Source organism: Gallus gallus, chromosome 1, assembly GCF_016699485.2.
Source record: "Gallus gallus isolate bGalGal1 chromosome 1, bGalGal1.mat.broiler.GRCg7b, whole genome shotgun sequence".
Taxonomy (NCBI): domain Eukaryota; kingdom Metazoa; phylum Chordata; class Aves; order Galliformes; family Phasianidae; genus Gallus; species Gallus gallus.
In genome coordinates, this window is record NC_052532.1 from 194,621,016 (window position 1) to 194,640,188 (window position 19,173).

General features: G+C 47.9%; 1 protein-coding gene across 3 annotated transcripts in view; it reads left to right on the top strand.

Annotated features, from left to right (window-relative positions):
- POLD3 (DNA polymerase delta 3, accessory subunit) overlaps positions 1-18,930 on the top strand; it is a 30,092-nt gene extending 11,162 nt beyond the window's left edge. For 2 of the 3 annotated variants that reach the window (NM_001006284.3, XM_015280969.4), the window contains 7 exons: positions 268-526; positions 2,419-2,491; positions 5,224-5,386; positions 6,698-6,810; positions 13,608-13,705; positions 14,523-14,604; positions 17,649-18,930. In NM_001006284.3, coding sequence (NP_001006284.3) covers positions 268-526; positions 2,419-2,491; positions 5,224-5,386; positions 6,698-6,810; positions 13,608-13,705; positions 14,523-14,604; positions 17,649-17,854 — 994 coding nt within the window. In that variant the 3' untranslated portion in view covers positions 17,855-18,930. Of the gene's footprint in view, positions 1-267; positions 527-2,418; positions 2,492-5,223; positions 5,387-6,697; positions 6,811-13,607; positions 13,706-14,522; positions 14,605-15,071; positions 15,121-17,648 lie in introns of all 3 variants that reach the window. The other variant, XM_040700493.2, reaches the window with a different exon arrangement.
- The last annotated feature ends 243 nt before the right edge of the window (positions 18,931-19,173 follow it).

Genomic DNA, 19,173 nt, shown 5'->3' on the forward strand with positions numbered 1-19,173 from the left:
CCCCCTCCCCCATGAAATCTGAACAGCTTGTTTTGCATCTGAACGCTCCGGCTCCTGCTGACAGGTCCAGCTGATCTTTTCAGTAGAGGTCTCCATCATTTTTGCTCAGTGTCAGCTCTGGCACAAATTAAATCGCTCTTCCCATAGCAGGAGAATGCAGAACTGGAGAAGCAATGCACTACTGGGGAGGGAGCCGAGGTGGACACCCTAAGGAAGCAGACGTGGACACCCTAAGAGGCTAAATCAATTTCTCACTCCTTCACACAGGTTCAGTGCCATTCGCTGTGCTGATGCAGTCCCCAGGACTCCAGCTGAAGTTGCTCAAGCACGGACGTTGGCGCGGTCAAGTTCCCAGACACCGAGTGACACGAGTGCTGTCAGCACCCCACCACTCAATGGCCATGGTCCTACAGCTGCTAAGCAGAGCTCACAGCCCCCCAAGGGGATCATGGGGATGTTTGCAGCCAAAGCTGCTTCCAAAGCCCAGGATGCAAATAAAGAACCCAAAGCTAAGGAGGCCCCAAGTGTAAGTGACCTCAGACCCTTTGGGTTAATGGCTTTAATGAACTGCTCTTCCAGCTTTGCTCTTCATGTTGGATGTTAAGAAAAGTTTCTTTGCTGAAGGAGTGGCGAGGTATTGCAATGGGCTGCCCAGGGAGGTGTGGAGTCACTGTCCCTGGAGGTGTTCAAGAAAAGGGCAGAGGTGGCACTTGGGGAAATATCATATCATAGAATCCTATCACAGAATGGCCTGGGTTGAAAAGGACCACAATGCTCATCCAGTTCCAACCCCCTACTATGTGCAGGGTCTCCAACCAGCAGCCCAGGCTGCCCAGAGCCACATCCAGCCTGGCCTTGAATGCCTGCAGGGATGGGGCATCCACAGCCTCCTTGGGCAACCTGTTCAGTGCGTCACCACCCTCTGGGGGAAAAACTTCCTCCTCATATCCAACCTAAACCTCCCCTGTCTCAGTTTAAACCATTCCCCCTTGTCCTATCACTTTCCACCCTCATAAACAGCCGTTCCCCCTCCTGTTTATATGCTCCCTTCAAGTACTGGAAGGCCACAATGAGTAGTGGACACAGTGGGGATGGGTTGGGTTTGGTGATTTTTTGGATCTCTTTTCCAACCTGAATGATTCTATGCACTTAGCTAACCTTAACCAGCCACGGTGCAGCCTCATCTGCTGCTTCCAGTGCTAAACCAGCCACAGTGCAGCCTCATCCACTGCTTCCAGTGCTAAACTTGCTGCCTGCTGGGAGGGCTCAGACACTTCTGTAGGTGTTTAACTGTGTCACAGTTGGGCCTTCTGTCATTAAGTCCTCTCAGAGGGAAGTATATGTGCCACACTCTTGACCTGCCCACCATAGTGTATTTGCCATAACTTTGACACTTTGACATTCCTCTTTGAGTCAGATCTTCAACTAGTGTAAACCAGCATAGCTGCATCATTGAGGCAATTGTTCCATTGTCTTCACTTATGCCAATATATACACCAGTTGAGGATCTCACGCTCTCTATTGTGCTTAAAAGGATTTGTTTTGAGCAATAAGTGAAATGTGAGAAGTCCAGGTCTTAAAAGTATCAAGGTGTTTAAACTTGGTCTGCGAGGAAAGCTTCAGAGCCTGACCTGTGCAAGACTAAAATGTTTATCTTCCCAGCTGCTGCTTTTTTCCAGCATAGGATTATGTTTTAATTCTAATTAGCACAAGTCTTTTTTAAGCAGTGTGGCCTCTAAGTGGGTATTAAGATGGTAATGTTCTCTGCACGTGGTTTGGCTTTTTTTTTTTATAACAATTGAGTACATTTTGGTTCATTTTTGTGATTTAGAACTGATGAAATGTACTTGTCTGAATGTTTTGGAAAGTTTAGTGTCTGGTTGCCTGTTTTACATGAAAATAAATGGGATTAGGAGACCAAGCTCTCTTAGGTTTGCGTGTTGGTAGTGGCTATAGGAATGGAATAGAGCAGTGATAGTTCTTTGCAGACTGCTCAGCAGTGCAGCATTTGTGCCAGACGAGCTGGATAAAGTCTTCATGGCTTGGCCAATCTGTGTTCTTTCCTCTGACAGTTACCATGAATTGAGGCACTGATATTTTGCAAAAAAAGAACAGTTCTTTACTGGGAACTGACCCAAATCCCAACCACTTCTTTCAGTAACGCTGTGAGCCATCAGATGGAATGTGACCTAGGTTAGCTCTGAAGGCCCAGCCTACAGAGTGCTAAGGAACTCTCAACCTTTCAATCCATTTGTTATCTACTCTTCTCAAATTCTCCTACACAGGTGTTGAAATCTGAGACGCTGACCAGGCAGCTAATTATACATATTAATTCTGTTTGTTCAGAAGCAGTGCTGTGCATTTTGAGGGCTGTGTTTCATGAATAATTCCTGTGGTTACTCCTCTGTTTGCTTCCAGGTGTCTGCAGCGAGCAGTAAGCCATCAGCAAAGGGCAACATCATGAACAACTTCTTTGGAAAGGCTGCCATGAGTAAGTGCTTTATGCCAGGTGTCAGTTGTGGTTAGGTACCAACCCTCTGTAATCAAAAAAAATATATAAATGAAAGTCCTGAGGGATATTGGAAATCAATTTATTTTTTTTTTTGCCAAACAGCAATTAGAAGTAATTAGTGATGTCAGGTATCTGGCTGTACAGCTGTGATGGGGAGGTATAAATAATAGAAAAGGAGCAGAGCTCTTCACCCTCCGTTCCCCCCCACCACAGGGACATGAGGCTTGTTGGATTTCCTTTGCATCCCTCATTTTTCTTAGGGTTCTTCACATCATGCTTGGAGAGAAGAAGGCTCCAGGGAGACCTCATTGTGACCTTCCAATACTTGAAGGGAGCGTATAAACAGGAGGGGAACTGGCTGTTTACGAGGGTGGATAGTGATAGGACAAGGGGGAATGGTTTTAAACTGAGACAGGGGAGGTTTAGGTTGGAGATGAGGAGGAAGTTTTTTGCCCAGAGGGTGGTGACGCACTGAACAGGTTGCCCAAGGAGGCTGTGGATGCCCCATCCCTGCAGGCATTCAAGGCCAGGCTGGATGTGGCTCTGGGCAGCCTGGGCTGCTGGTTGGCGACCCTGCAGGTAGCAGGGGGTTGGAACCAGGTGATCATTGTGGTCCTTTTCAACCCAGGCCATTCCATGATTCTTCTGCTTTTTTGAACTCAGAGGGGTTTTTTTTTTTTTTTGGCATGCAGCTCTTAAGGCAAAAATTAAAGAAAAGTTGTAAATGGAATGTTTCAGACAACAAGCTTGCTGGGTGGAGATCAATTAAGATGACGTCTTTGTGCAGGCTAACCCAGGAAGGATTTTTAGCTGATTTAAAGTGAGCACTGTTGGCTGGAAGATCAGCTATTGGCAGAGTGTTTGCCAAAACCTGCTATGCTGAGAGCATTAATGATGCTCGCTTTTCATCACAAATCACTGAGGAGCCTCTCGTTAAGATTTAGGGTTAATTCCTATCCTGCAAACTGCACAGCTGATAATCAGCATAGCAAAATGGGAGATGGTCTTTGCCTTTGAGCCGGGGTTTGGGTTAGATGGCCTCTGGAGGACCCTTCCAACTGAAACTACCCGTGGCTAAAGAAAGCATGCCAAAGCTTTTGATTAGATGCTGGAAAAGCACTGCAGGGCATTCTTCAAAGATGCTCTTCCAGTCAAAAATACTAGGGGATTTAAAGAAGAGTTGCTAGGAAGGAGTAAATGGCAAAGTTTGCTGTCTAGCTAACAGCTGTTAAAGTCTGCAGGGTACAGTCAATGAACACAGCATGCAGTGCTGATGGACTTCTTTGAGCTCCTGTTTTGGTGTAGCAGATTGCTCATAGTGCCTTCAGCCCATGACTCACGAGTCTAAGGGCTGTTACAGCAATTAACTTCATTACATCCTCACATCTTTGAAGAGCGCTAGACCAAAAAGTCACTTTCTAAAAACCCAGGAAATTGAAATTGTGTGGTGTAGATAACACAGTGATGATGAGGAGAACTTTGTGGATGTGTTTCAGTGACTTCCAGTGAGAGTAGGTTCTCTCCTGAGCCCCCAGCAAACTGAGCAGAACTGGAAATGATTATGTGTATAGAAAAGATAGGGTGATTCCAGAGGTAAGATTTATTCCCCACATGTCAGCGTGCCTCTTCTGGCTTCAAAGACTTCACCACTGCCAGAAAGCCCTGAGTTAACACTGATTGGGTCCTCCAGCCCTGTGCTGTTGATGATAAATAAGATAGCTGTCACTCATGCTCTTCCTTAGGAGCTGTTTTCCCTTGCTCAGTGAGGCAGCCAGCCTGTCTTCTGGACACTGTCAGAAAGGTGTTGGCATGCTGAAGTTGTGGATGCCCCATCCCTGGAGGCATTCAAGGCCAGGCTGGATGTGGCTCTGGGCAGCCTGGGCTGCTGGTTGGCGACCCTGCACAGAGCAGGGGGTTGGAACTGGATGAGCACTGTGGGCCTTTTCAACCCAGGTCATTCTATGATCTCCTGCTGGAAATAATGCAGGCTTCTAAATGGCCTCTGCACGTGCCCACACTAACAGCATTGCCTATCAGGTTGATAAGACAGCCTGACTTTTTTACTTGCTGTCCATTCCCACCCTGCAGGTGCTGAGTTAAGCCTTTTGCAGTAGAATTGCCTGTGTGCATGGTGCTGCATAGGCAAAAGAGACCAATTCTTGGTAAGATTGGAGCTGGGAAAGAGACAAGCTGCTGCACTGGAGCCCACACTCAGTATTTTTAGTAATGTCGGGTGGGGTGGAGGCTGCACACACTTCTCATTGCTTTTCATCAGTCCTGATTTCTCCGTTTCTGGGCTCTTCTTGCTCGATTAAAGCTCCAATTCAAAAGGGGTGAACCAACAGTAAAGATGGATTTGGTGTTTCCTGAAGGGGGATGCATAGAAGAGGGACGGACTCCCAGTCCTTTGTGGTGCCTTATGGTCCTAATGACCATAACAGCTTCTGCCACTGCCTCCCAGCCCTCTTTGCAGAGTTTATAAACTGCTGGAGCACCTTTGGCTTGCAGTGTGTTTGGGCTGTGCCATCAGGAACAGCGGAAGCAAATCAGCTGCAGACCCAAGCATGTCTATGTATGACACAGCTTGGTCCATCCAGATCCCTTAAAGCTTTTGTGCATCATCTGCAGTGCTGTCTATTGTTGGTGCACACAGTTTTGCTTAGTCCACTCTTTTATGAGTTGTCTTACTTTTTTTAATGCTTTATTCACAGATAAACTCAAAGTCAACTCAGTGCCTGGGCAGCCAAAGGAGGAAAAAGAAGCAGTCAAGACTTCAGTTCCTGCAACAGAACCAGAGTCATCTCCTAATAGCATAGTAGAGAAACCTGGGAGGAAAACAGAGCCTGCTAAAATTCAACAAAAGGACAAAAAGAGGTGGGCCACACTAGTCAGGGTCCCTGTAATCTCTCAACCTGCTTGTTGATGCCCTTGCTTTGAGCTGGCTGGTTGTACAGCGTTGGCTTGCCTCCTCTTCTCAGCTACTAAACAGCATTAAACGTGTCTAAATTTATCTCTCTTAGAATTCTTTCTTAATATTTCTTTTCCATTTAGTGCTGTAGATGCCTCAGGGCCATCTGTGCCTTTGCAAATGGGAAGGGACACGGTCCAGGTACTGTCCAGTGGGAGGGGGTGGCGTTCCATCAGACAACCTCATGCTGTGAGCAGGCTGAGCACGGACCCCACAGGCAATCTGTGGGGGCTGGCAGGAGCACCTGTGTTGCAGGGAAGGCAGTATATTCCCAAGCTTATATGTACACAGCTCCCAGCACACAAAGTTCTGCTTGTTGATTCCCATAGCAAATGTACTGCTGCTTTCAATGCCGCTGGTTTACTTTGGGCTGAAGCTCCAAGTAAATTTTAAGTTCAACCCTTTGTGTTTAATCCAACCCAAACTGACAGAGACAAAAAATCATTACAGTCTGATGGCTCTCTGGTGGCCTATGAGTAATTAATTGGTGGTCTCAATCTGTTGCTAACTAAATAGGTGAGCGCACCGCCCAGCCCACCATCGCAGTTGGTGCTAACTGGCCTTCTTATTGATAGTCCTGTTCAGTCCAGGGGCCTGGAAACGGCGTGTTGGCAGCGTGGTGTTGGGAAGGCCACTTGGGCCATACCAGCTCCATGAGGATACGTGGGCCTTTAGCCTCCAGGCTTGTTAGTCTGACGTGTCTCGCCAACATTAAAAAGAAAGAAGCTATTTTATTTTTCCAGTAGTCTTTAAAAATGGCTCCAGGATTCTGAGACACTACCTCATAGTCAGTCAGTGGCGAGCAGTCTGTCAAAAGAGCTTCTGAGCGATGCTGTTGGGGACATGAGTGTTTGGGAGCCTGAGCTACAGAGACAAGATCAGAAATGCCTCCTTGCCAGCTTGCTGTGGCCAAGCTAGGTGAGGCACTGGGCAAAACACTGAGCTGCAGAGGGGCTGAAGAAGTCCTCCTTGTTTAAGAGAACGGGATGTGGGTAAGGTTGAGAGGCTTGAAAATGCCCTTGCACCTCTGTCTGATGGTATGGGTGAGTATACTTCAGCATGTGATGCTCGTATGTTTTTAGGAGGTACCAGAGGTATTTGATCTCCTTGCTGGCAGCTCTTCTATCAGGAATGTATGCAGTGCATGCAGCGTTTTCATGCACACACACAAGGGATGGTGTGTTTTCATGCCTTATTTTGATTTTTCTTTGTGGCAGTAAAATGAAGAGGATGGACAAGTCTGACAACGAGGAGGAAAGAGAGCCCGAAAATCAAAAGAAGAAGAGGAAGCGAATCAAACAACTGGAGTCTGACAGCAGTGATGAGGAAGGTAAGAGGTGCAAAAACAGGCAGCCACGTGGGTCAGGGGCCTGGCTCCAGCAATGCTCCTATCTAAGGCTGTTGGTCAACCGTTGATGGATTGAGAGAAGACTGACAACCGTGCAAATGGCTGTAGTTGGAGCTTTCTGGTTTTCTAATGCTGTGAGCGTTTCAGCATTCCGTTGGGGTGCCTCAGTCATTCAGTCTTTGTTTTAGCTTAGTTCAGATCTGGCTGTCTCATCACCAAGTGGGCTGCCTGTCACCCTGATGTGTGCAAGGGAGGTTCTGGGACGATACTGTGCCTTCCAGAACTGCAGGACTGGTGATAACCAGCTTAGTTAGTAAGCAATTGCAAAGTGACCTCCCCTCTCCTGGGGTCATTTTTAGTATCTTTATTCTGTCTGTTTATAGAAATGGTTTGGAAGACAGCATTGGAAGCAAGGTTTCCAAAAAAATAAATAGAGAAACTGGAGGCAAAACAGCTGAGCCATATCCGATGCGACTCTGCGTCTCCTCGGTGGCTGTTGGCTTTGGTAGGAGTTGGGTGCCCAGAACGTCACAAATCTGGGGCTTATAATGAGGAACAGCAGAGCCAGATTCCAAAGAATTTGGATAATTGAGGTGACAAATGCCGTTCAATATAGATAACTGGAAAATAAGTTGGGGACTGAGCTAGGGAATACGTGCTAAATGGAACAGTCATCCAACAAACTGATCAGGAAAAGAATTCGGAGATGATTACGGGCAAATAATTGAAACCAACAGTGCAGTGTACAGCTCCAGTTAGAAAAAAAAGGTGAAACAGCCCATAGGTTGTGTTAGGAGAGAGGTGGGACTGCAGAACTGGAGCTGTTTGCTTATTTGGTATGGAGAAACAACCATGAGATCAAGAGAATCCATAACACAAGAATGCAGCTGGATATCTTAAAGGTCTCTGTGCCACCTTAGGCCTGTTTTCATCATTTCTCTTTTGCCCAGCATAATTTCAAGTGATCTCTGTCATCAGGCATCCATTGCTTCCACTGAAACTATGCCACAGGATGATAAATCTCTCAGGAAGCCATTCTTCATGATCAGCCTTAATTTCATCACATTCCTGTGTGCAGCTCCTTGTTTAGCCATAAAAAATATATATATGTGTATGCCCACACTCCGTGGTATTTATTTCTTTAAATGTTTGTAAGCTGTTATCTGGTCTTTCCATTTGCTCATCACACAGCTTACTGACAAGCTGCATTGTGCTCTGAAGAGGGAAGATTGGAATTGCCACTTGATGCACTGCTCCGTGCTGGGCTGGAATCTCTCAGCTCACCAATCCTCTGCTAGTGAGAGCAGGCAGAAAGGGATCCTTTGCTTCAGGGATGGATGGAAAGGTTGTTCTTAGGAGCATGGAAAGCTTGTTGGTTTGGTCTGCTTTTTGCTGTTGTGAGTTGGGGAACCTCAGCCTCATGTGTTCGTGATGGAGTTCTGAACACAGCAAGTTGGGAAGTGACCTCACAGTCTGTTTTCCAAATCTCCTTTTGTTAGAACTCTTTAATGTTGTGGGGCAGACCCTCATAAATGGAGGATTGCCTTCCCTAGGGTACCGTGAACTCCTGCTTGCTGCATACCCACTGGTTCTCATAGACACACAGAATGGCTTGGGTTGGAAGGGACCTCAAGGATCATGAAGCTCCAACCCCCCCTCCACACACAGGGCCACCAACCTCCACATTTCAGACCAGCCCAGGCTGCCCAGGGCCCCATCCAACCTGGCCTTCAACACCTTCACGGATGGACGGGGCATCCACAGCCTCTCTGGGCAGCTGTTCCAGCACCTCCCCACTCCCTCTGTCAGCAACTTTCCCCTCACATCCAACCTCAATCTGCCCTCCTTCAACTTCAAACCATTTCCCCTTGTCCTGCTCTTATCTCCCCTCTCAAAGAGTTGCCTCCCCTCCTGTTTGTAGGCTCCCTTTAGGTCCTGGAAGGCTGCACTGAGGTCACCCCGCAGCCTTCTCTTCTCCAGGCTCAACAAGCCCAGCTCCCTCAGCCTGTCTTTGTAGGGGAGGTGCTGCAGCCCTCTGAGCATCTTTGTGGCCCTCCTCTGGACCCTCTCCAACAGCTCCCTGTCTTTCTTGTATTGGGGACCCCAGACCTGGATGCAGTACTGCAAATGGGGCCTCACGAGGGCAGAGCAGAGAGGGACAATCCCCTCCCTGTCCCTGCTGGCCACCCCTCTTCTGATGGTTCCCAGGATACCATTTGCTTTCCAAGCTGCAGGAGCACACTGCTGGCTCACATTCAGTTTTTCACCCACCAGGACCCCCAGGTCCTTCTCTGCAGGGCTGCTCTCAAGGGCTCCTCCTTCCAGTCTGTATAAATGCCTGGGATTCCTCCAGCCCAAGTGCAAAACCTTGCACTTTGCTGTGTTGAACCTCATTAGATTCTCCCAGGCCCAACTTTCGAGTCTGTAGAATCATTTGAGTTAGAAGGGACCTCTAAAGGTCAGGCTGAGAACCCAGTTAACTTACTAACCTTGCTCTCTGTAGCTGTAGTCCTTAAAAGAAAGGTTACCTACCTGCTGCTTGGTGGAGAGGATTGGTTTTTGTTTTACCCATATCTAACCTGCTGGAGATGAATGCAGGACACTTGACTTCTTATGTGGGGGATTTTCTTGTCACTGCTGTTGTTCTTCCTTTATCTTAGTCCTCTGTTCTTTCCATCACATAGAGAAATAAGTTTGCATTATGCATTGTAAACTTCTGCATGTTACACTTAGTGCATTCAAGTCTGTATGTTCTACAGATTAGCTTTGTACTGTTCCCTTTTTCAAGAGGGAAAGATTAGAAATCAGGGAGTTCCTATCTTCTCCCTTTTCTATCAAGTCATAACATTGTTTGAGTTGGAAGGGAACCCCTAAAAGCCATCAGGTCCCACTCCTTGCAGTGCACAGGGATACCCACAGCTCCATCAGTGCTCAGAGCCCCATCACCTGACCTTGGGTGCCTTATCCCTGCAGCTGCCCACTACCTCTCTGGGCAACCTGTGCCAATGCCTCATGGCTCTTATTTTCCTCACATCCGGTCTAAATCTCCCCTATTCTTGTTTGAAAGCATTTCTTTGAAATAGTCAGAGGGAACCCAAATCGATGTAAGAATGAAAGCTGGATTAAAACTATTTTTGGAATCGTAGAATCACAGAATGGCTTGAGTTGGAAGGGACCTCAAGGATTATGAAGCTCCAACCCCCCCACTGCAGGCAGGGCCACCAACCTCCACACTTAAGACCAGCCCAGGCTGCCCAGGGTCCCATCCAACCTGGCCTTCAACACCTCCAGGGATGGGGCAGTGTGAATGAATGTGCAGCAGCCAGACTTTTAGAGTATTTACCCTTGGAAAGATTGGGAACAGTTTGCTACAGAGATCAGGGGCAGTTTTTATCAGCAACATCAGTGAGTAGAATGGGGCCTGGAGTGACATTGTTCTATGCCACGTCCCTGTGGGAGGAGGGGAAAGGTGCCATATGCTGCACAGCAGTTGGGAATTGCTGCTAGGCTGGCACAGCTCAGCCACCACCTGTGTAATTCACCCACAGATGATGAAGGGGGTAAGTTTTAAATGGGTGAGACAGGAAGCCAAACCACCAGAGGAGCTATCAGAGGCTCCTGGCTCAGCTTCCACTGCTTCCACCAATGAGCCAAATCATTTCCATTGGGTTGGAGCACCTCTCTATGGAGACAGGCTGAGGGAGCTGGGGGTGTTCAGCCTGGAGAAGGGAAGTCTGTGGGGAAATGTCACTTTAGCCTTCCAGAGCCCAAAGGGAGCTTATAGATAGGAGGGAGAGAGACTTTTCACGTAGGCAGATAGAGATAGGACAAGGGGAAATGGCTTTAAATTCAAAGAGGGAGATTTAGGTCAGATGTGAGGAGGAAATTCTGTACTCAGAGAGCGGAGAGGCCCTGGCACTGCTGCTCAGGGAGGCTGGAGGTGCCCAAGGCTGTGGATGGGGCCCTGGGCAGCCTGAGCTGGTGGGGGGGGGCACCCAGCCTACAGCAGAGGTTGGGGATGGAAGGACTTTGAGATCCCTTCCAACCCAACCGTTCTATGATGCTATGATTTCAAGGGGAGCGGGGAGCCCAAAATAAGCTCTTCTTCCACAGGTGTCAGCACGTTGTACCAAGCTGAAAATACAGAGAGGGCCACGAGGCACAATCATCTCCATTTAAATAATTTTTCATTAAAAGTTATATTGGTTTGAGGGTGCCTTAGTCACTGCAGGTTGTTTTGCTTCCAGTGCCAGAATAAACTACACAAGCGTGTCCACAGAGGACAGGAGGTTTGGCAGCTCCAGCTATACCAACACCAGCGCAGTTTCATAGTGTTGACAAGCGTTTTACAGCCACTTTGGAGGGTGATTTCAGTGGCACTGTAACCTACGAACTCTATCAGTTTCAGAGAGCTGCAGCAGGAGCATTAAAGCTTCTCACAGTTTTTCCAGGCAGGGTCAGTGCAAACCAAACAAAGCCAGGATTTACATCTTCGGTACATCCAGTTGCCCAACGTGTATCCATTTCACGCAGCTGTTGCTGGTGAGTAAACTGTGGGCAGCAGCAAGAGGTTGACTCAGGAGTTATCACATGTCAGAGGGCTGTGCTGGCTGCAAGAGGATAACAAAGCAATAGAGCCACAGCTCGATGGTGGTCTGAAGCACTGCCGTGGGAAGGAGGTGCCTTCTGCCTGCCAGAGCTGGGGTAAGTCATTCAGAGGAGGCTGGGGAATCACCCAAATTTCCCCCAAGCAAAAGCAGTTGAGGTGACCCCCCAAAGACCCCTCAAGCAGAGGTTGACAGCTTTCCACCAGGCTGATTTTCAGCCCTCCTAGCATACACACTCCTTACAAATACTTCGCAGTGGATGCAGCCAGCTTGGGTAGCCTGCAGAGTTCGGTGCTGTGCAACCTGTGGGCTTTTCAGCCTGCAGTTGCCATGAGACTGGGATAAATATTGAGGATTTTGAGTCCTTGCTGTGGTCCCCCAGCAGTTAGCACCTCTAAGCAGGTCCCTTGTTTGGTTTTATCTGAGCACAGCTGCCAGACCCGATGCTTTGGAGCAAGGTGAAATCCCAAGTCATGTTATCCCGCTCTGTTTGCATTTCTGTGCCTCACTTACTGCAGTAGTTAGGAGGCTGAGTCCTCGTTTGAAGAATGTAATTTATTATTGAGCATTGGCAGCCAACCACCGTTTCGCTTGAGCCCTTCTTAACCTATGAAGGTCAGCTGGCCGCACGCCTGGCACAGTCGTAACTCTTCGCACTGACCTAATCACTTGGGACAGCTATGGATCCAAAATTCGTGTTACGACGACAGCGTGAAGGCAGCACTGCAGCCAGCAGGGCTGGGAGGAGAAGCCAAGCAGCACTCTGTCCTCGCAGCCAGCCGCAGCCTTGTTATTGTTAAGCAATAGGTCAGATGAGGAGTTTCTTCCCCCACATTCCTTGCTCTCCCCCGCAGTTGAGGGCTTGCATGGCAGTATTTCGTAGGTGGACTTGGAGAGGATTCGTTGAAGTCATTTCAATTAGTCACAGTGCTGCTCTTGTCCCCCCCCCCCCCCCCCCCCCCTTGCCCTGATTTTGCTATTCTGTCACAGCTCTGTGCTTCTGCCAGCCCTATAGAAGTGACCTCGGCCTTCTCATATCTATGCATGCCCTGCTGCTCTCACCCCTGTCTGATGCTGCTGTGAGACCCTCCAGTGTTGGTTTTGCACCACACAAATCTGGGGAGGTGGCCCTGACCATGTGGGGCAGTGCGGGTGTTGGAGGGATTCCAGCATCTCAGTCACTGCATCCATCTGCTGCACAAGGAGGAACACGGTGACAGATGGGAGAATGGACTGAGCTTTTTTAGGGTGGTTTGGGTTTTATTTTGTTTTGGATTTTTTTTTTCCTGTGGTGTTCCTTAAAATCTTGTGGGGTGGGCAGTGTTGTGTTTAATTCTTGCATGAATTAAACTAAGATGGGGTTTTTAAACTGAGACGGGGAAGGTTTAGGTTGGATATGAGGAGGAAGTTTCTCACCCAGAGGGTGGTGACGCACTGAACAGGTTGCCCAAGGAGGCTGTGGATGCCCCATCCCTGCAGGCATTCAAGGCCAGGCTGGATGTGGCTCTGGGCAGCCTGGGCTGCTGGTTGGTGACCCTGCACATAGCAGGGGGTTGGAACTGGATGAGCATTGTGGTCCTTTTCAACCCAGGCCATTCTATGGTTCTATGAAGGCAGTTTCAAGCTAACAGCATTGATCATTTGGGATTTGAAATGCCGCTTCTGAAGCAATTACTCTGTTTTACCACTCAGGGAGAGGCAGAGAAACGGAGGTCATGCAGTGATTTGAGAATATGTAGTCTTAGCCCTGACTGTTTTAATTCCTAAACTGATCCCAGTCCCTTTCTTAGTGAACAGGTGAAATACATGCCTGAAACATTCTAATTTTGGTGCTGGTTTTCCAAGCTTCACTCAGTGAGGCTGAGCATGGCTTTCCAAAAATACCAAACACACTTCTCTCCTCTCCATCCTATCCCATCCTATCCCATCCTTGGCCATGCTTTCTTCAGGAGCTCCAGCACGTAGCACCTTGGTGCAGGGTGAGCTGTTGGGTTGGAGATGGCTTCTTGGAATGTGTTGTCTTCACATCTAAATTAGAAGTTGTAAACCTCAAACTCAAGTTGTAAGCAATTACTCAGAGTTAAATTAGATAGCATGACATGAGACAGCGGTAGAGGCAAGGGGGCGTTAGACCTGACTGCTGTTAAGGTGTTCATGTATTCTCCTTGGCAGATGTCCCAGCATCCCCCACACTCGAGGAAGAGAAAGCTCCATCTCCACCACCCCTGGTACCTGCTCTGAAGGCTGAGCTGGAGCCAGCATCCACTGAGGTAAGAGCACGTCATGGTGATTAACTTCTGCTTTCATTTGACACGATGGGGATTGCTCAGCCACTTTTCAGATGCCAAGGGGATGGTTCTGTTCGCCTGCCACATCCATCGCATGATCCACCATGTAAGAATCCATCGTGTTCACCACTTCATTCATTATCCAGAGCACAGCTTTACTTAAACTCTATGGTTTTTTTTCCTGCTGATATAGCACAGTTTTCTTCCCTTTTATCCTCCTAATGGCTCTATGAGTTGTTGCTCACATTTTACACCCTCCCCTCTAAATCTTGGCCTCTGGAGTCGAGGCAGGGCCAGAATGAAACCAGAGAACCTCAGTGTTCAACCTTGTATCGCTGCTGCGTAAGAGAGGTGGGCTCTGGTTGGCACAGAGTCAACCCCTAAGCTGAAAAAGCACGTGTAGCTTTACTGAAAGCACAGCTGTTCGTCACAGCATGCATCCTGGTGTCGTGCACACCTTGTTATTTCCTCGTTATTCAGAGGTATGATGAAACAACCCCACGCAGAGTTTCAGAATGTCGTGTGCCCTGCGAGAGGAATGTGCCCCTCGTGCTGGCAGACAGAAGAAGCTGCTGTCTCGTTTCAGTTGTTTGGTCTCTCTGAGATTCATCCTGGTGGGATGGGGAGAACCGTGGCATTAGCAAAACTTAGACTGGGCTATCTTGAGAAGGGAGGGGAATTCACAAAACATTCCCTATCAGTTTGGTTAGAGAGGGTCCTGGGGCTGATGCTTTTGTGACCTGGGGCTGTGCGCAGGGCTTTAACTCTTGGTGTCTCACAGTCCTGTGGTGTCCTTCAGGCTTCAGCTGGGGGAAAGAAGAGGAAACGGAAGCGTGTGCTGAAATCCAAAATGTTTGTTGATGAAGAGGAAGGCTGCATGGGTAAGAGTGGCTGTCTCCCACACTTCTATGGGTCTAACTTTTATTGCGGTTGTACTGAAGGTTTTTATGGGTCAGCCTCTCATGGGCTTAGGAAGAGGTTCAGGATATCATGACATCACTTTGTTATTCTGCTTTCCACCTCGTGCTCCCAGGTTGAGGCAGCTGCCCTTTCTGTGAAGGCCTGGGTGGAGGGTTTAGAGCTGTTGTTAAAAGCCAGAAGCTTCAAATTGGTCTAACTGCACACTGCTTCCTCCTGTGACCTGGAGAAAGTTGTGTAACACCACTGTGCTCCTTCCCTTCTCTGTATCCTGGCACTGAAGCAGAGCTGCAGGAGTTCAGAATCCTTTTTTTTTTTTTTTCCTTCAAGGTTTTAAAACTTGCAGAGGGCAAAATGTGGTGGGGTTATTTTTTGTAGTGATGTTGTCAGCTAAACCATATGATGTGCCTGGCATTCTTCATCTTAATAGACGTCAAGGGAGCTCAGGCAGCTGTAGAAGACCCGTGGCTGTTGCACAGGTTTGTTTTTGTGCACAAGCATAGATAGATGTAGCCTTGCTTGGCCCAGGCTTAGAGCTGCATGCACACGAGTCAACCTGCGTGTTTGCACCTATCTGTATAGTTATGTCTTATGTTTCCTATTGGATTTGTGTATCTCCTTTAAAGAAACAAGGCTGGCACTCATCAACTGGCTGTGCTGGTAACTGAAATCTCAAGCCCTGGATCTTTGTCAAGACATTGGGCTTGCACAGGTGTTGCTGACTGATTTGGCTTGTTGTGTTATGGGGTGTTTTTGTGCTCCCATCCCAGATAGAACCATTAAAATGCTTGGAAGGAAAATGGATCAAAAAAGCATGAGCAGGGGACTCAAGTTCAAGAAGTCTGCATCCAGAGCTCGCAGTAATGAGTGCTCTGGGTTCAGCTTCCAGCTAAGAGTGCTTCTTTCTCTTCAGCCTTTTCCAAATGTGCCACGGTTGCCCTCCTCTTCTCCCCACTCCCAAGAGGTTTTGTAGTCTCTTGTGAAACCCGGACTTGGGGATTTATGGTTCCTATCCACAGCCGTTGTATGGAAAGGGAAATGCAAGCCACTGTTGTGCCTTTGGGAGACAGTGCACCTGGGAAGACAGGAGGGATGGAGGCAGGATACTGAGAGTGGGGAGGAAGGAGGTGCTTTTCCCCATACTGAGAACCAACCAGGTCGTTGCACAGAACTTGCAGTCTGGTTATTGTCCAGCTGACCCCACTCCTCACCCACCTTTTCCTTGCACAGAACTAACCATCTGGGGGCTAAATAACCTGCTGATCTCCCAGGCTGATGTATGTTGTTGGTGTTCTTTGAAAGGCAGCTTGTCTTTTCCCTCCTTGATGCCCACAAAGGCAGTGTTAGAGAGACGTTAAATCCTAACCTTTGGATTAAGCTGTCCTTTCTATTTCTCCACACTTTGAAGTGGCCATTTTCACAATAGCTGCAATAGTGAGGAATTGGTGTCAAAAAGCAAAACTAATTTAGGGATTAGCCCTGGGGGAAATTGAGCAAGTGTCTGTGGAGCTGGGCTTAAGGCATGTTACCATGCATCAGCAGGAACACAGCCGAGTGCATGCTCTTAGCCTGTAGCAAAGGGCGATTACTGAGGTTTAAACTAATGCCTCTCTGTCTCACACTTTCTAAAGCTTGAAGGACACACATGGATTTCAATATTGGAATAAATACGTCTCCATTGTAGGCAAATTGGTTGTATGGCACTGGTTTAAGTTAAAGCTTGCATGCATAACTTGAGTTAGGGTGATGCAGTGCAGCACATCTGTCTGAGCCGAGCATCAGCAATCCATTGCTATGGCCTGCCACAAGCACAGAATTCTTATATTCATTTGCAATCTCACTAAAAGAAACTTAACATAAACTGTTATTTCGTAATTGGAGGGGATTAAGCACGTGCTTTGTTACCAACAATTACCACCAGGGTGACAGTGCTGTAAGTCTTTCAAGCTCAGTAACTGGCCAGCAATCTGCTAACACTGCTCCCTCAGAGGTCAGTTCCCCCTGCAGGAAGTCAGCGTGGATTTATGGTCCCTGTCTGAGCATCTGCTCTCTGCAGAGCAGGATTTCATACCGTTCCTCTTCGCAGGCTGATTACGTAGAAAACCTTATGTGGTTTGATGCATTAACACAACAGGAAGCTAATTTCCCAGAAGAATAGTAGTTAGGACGTGTGTTTAAGAGAATACAGTTGCTAAAGAGAAATGGTTTACTAGAAGAATACCAGAGCACTGCTGGGAAGGCTGATACAACAACATTTACTAGTATCTAATGATGGCTTTCATCGGTGCAATGGACTCAGTTTCATTTCAATGAGTGCTGCTTTGTATCCCTTAGCTTTCCGTCGTGGGATGCTGACAGTAACAAGCCAGCAATCCCATTCAGTAATAGCCCTTGATTTTGGTGATGGGTCTAGTTTTGTAGTCTTTTTAAGGCATTTCTTTATTATTATTTTTTTTGCCCTGCTTGCCCTCCTGCATTGAGGAAGCTGCCAGTGGGGTTCTGTGCCCTTCTTCTCAGTGTGCTGGCTTTGCTCTTCTCCAGCCATCTGATGCACACCAGTGGCCCTTGAATCTTGAGGAGGGCGATGCTTGAATAGGTTTGGAACAGGAGCTGTCCTCCCAGGGGCCCTTCCCAGTGGGAGGCTGCTGGTGTTTAAGGTGCACATATGGCCTGCAAGAGAGCATCCCTGGGGAACGTCAGCCCATTTTGAAAGAGCTGGACGGTGTTCAAGCTCCCAGCTCATCCATCTACTGTCTGATGCTTAGGAAAGGAGGTCAGTTTGACTCTGTGGAGGCAATTTAACTCAGTGTACGCAAAACCAACCTGGTCATCTGAATGTACCACATAACCTTGAGGGTTGGACTTGATTCACGCACCTGGCACGTGCTCCTTGAACCCACAGTGCTTGTTTCCAGAAGTGCAATGGGGAAGGCTGCAGGGGGGATGTTGCTGCTCTTCAACACACATGCTTCACCAGCACCATCTGTTGTTCTTCCCTTTTAACCAGTGACTGAGAAGGTTTACGAGAGCGAATCCTGTACAGACAGCGAGGATGACTTCGCCAAGACCAAGCCACCAGCTGTCCCCAAGCAGCCTGCACTGCCCGTGAAGAAAGAACCAAAGGAAGAGAGGAAAAACCAGAAGAAAGGGGCAGCCACTGCCAGCAGAGCCAACAAACAGATCTCCATCATGGGCTTCTGTCAGAAGAAATGAACTGACTCTTTCCCCTGCTCCCTTTGGCAGCTTGGGAGTGTGGCTCTCTGAAAGCTGCTGCACAGGAGGAGGACAACATGCAATCTTCCATTACGTAAGATATCTTGCTTACTGTGTAAGTAAGCCCTCTGGACTACATTTTGTGTTGGGAAGAGGTTTTATCTGTCACTGCAATAACTTCAGTCTTCGCTATTAAGCTGTGTGAAAATCACCACCTGGATGCGACATCTGGAATGAACTCTTGAAAGACTGTTCATCTATTTACATGACATTTTATTTTTTTAAGATGGCCTCTTAGCAGCTCGGTGTTGAAGGCCCTCTCCACAGATGGCAGATGGACTCCACTGGGAGTCAAGTTCTGGCATCATCTTTTTTTTTTCCCTTTTGTTTTTTTTTTTCCCCCTGTTTTTACACCCCCAGCTCTCCACACTGATCCAAACGTTCACGTTGGTGAGAAGCTGCAATGTAACAGGTCTTCAGGCGCACACACACAGATATTGAACATCTGCTTCAGCTTGAACTGAATGAAACAAACTTAATTTTCCCCCTGAGGCTGGTAAATAGTTTTTGCTCTGCCTTTCGTAACCTTCTTTTGGACAAAGCGGTGCATATAAAATTCTCTTACCCTTTTCTTCCTTGAGCATATCCTCTGTAAATTGCTCAGATGCCTAATTATAGAGCAGGACACTGTTGGTGCTCTGTCTCTGCAAAAACATCTTAAAGGCTTCCCACACAATTGGCTCTGGTGGAACTGGGGAAAGGCTGTGCTCTTCTTGGGAAAGCAACGGTATCTGTAACCTTGAAAGTTAACGAGTCAAAGGGGAGAGGGTGTTCAGAGGGCTCTCCTGGTAGACCAAGGTCAGGTGTCCTTGTCTGTGAGGAACTGCACGCAGCTTTGTGTTTTTGTTGGGCCTGGTTTGCTGCTGAAGTGTTTTACAGGCACAAACCAGACACCGTCGAGTTGTTTTCTAGGACATCTCGTCAGCTGCCTCTGGAGGAAGCGTTGCAGCAAATGGTTCTGAGAAACCAGTTATTGGAGGTGAATAAAGCACTGCAGACCCAATGATTAGAAATAACTCCTCCATTTGGATGCCTTCTGTCTTTTGGTGCTAAGACTTATATCGTAAAAGAGGTTTTCCAGAGGATGGGTGCTCAGCGTTTCTGAAACTTGGGCTGGTGAGGTCTCAGGGGGGCAACTGATGGTGGTCAGTGGTTGTTTCTGGGTGTTGTTAGGCTGATGTATGTATTGCCATGTAAGTACATAGTGGTATACAGAGCCTTTGTGGTGGCACAAAGGTCCGAAGAGTGTAAACCAAGCG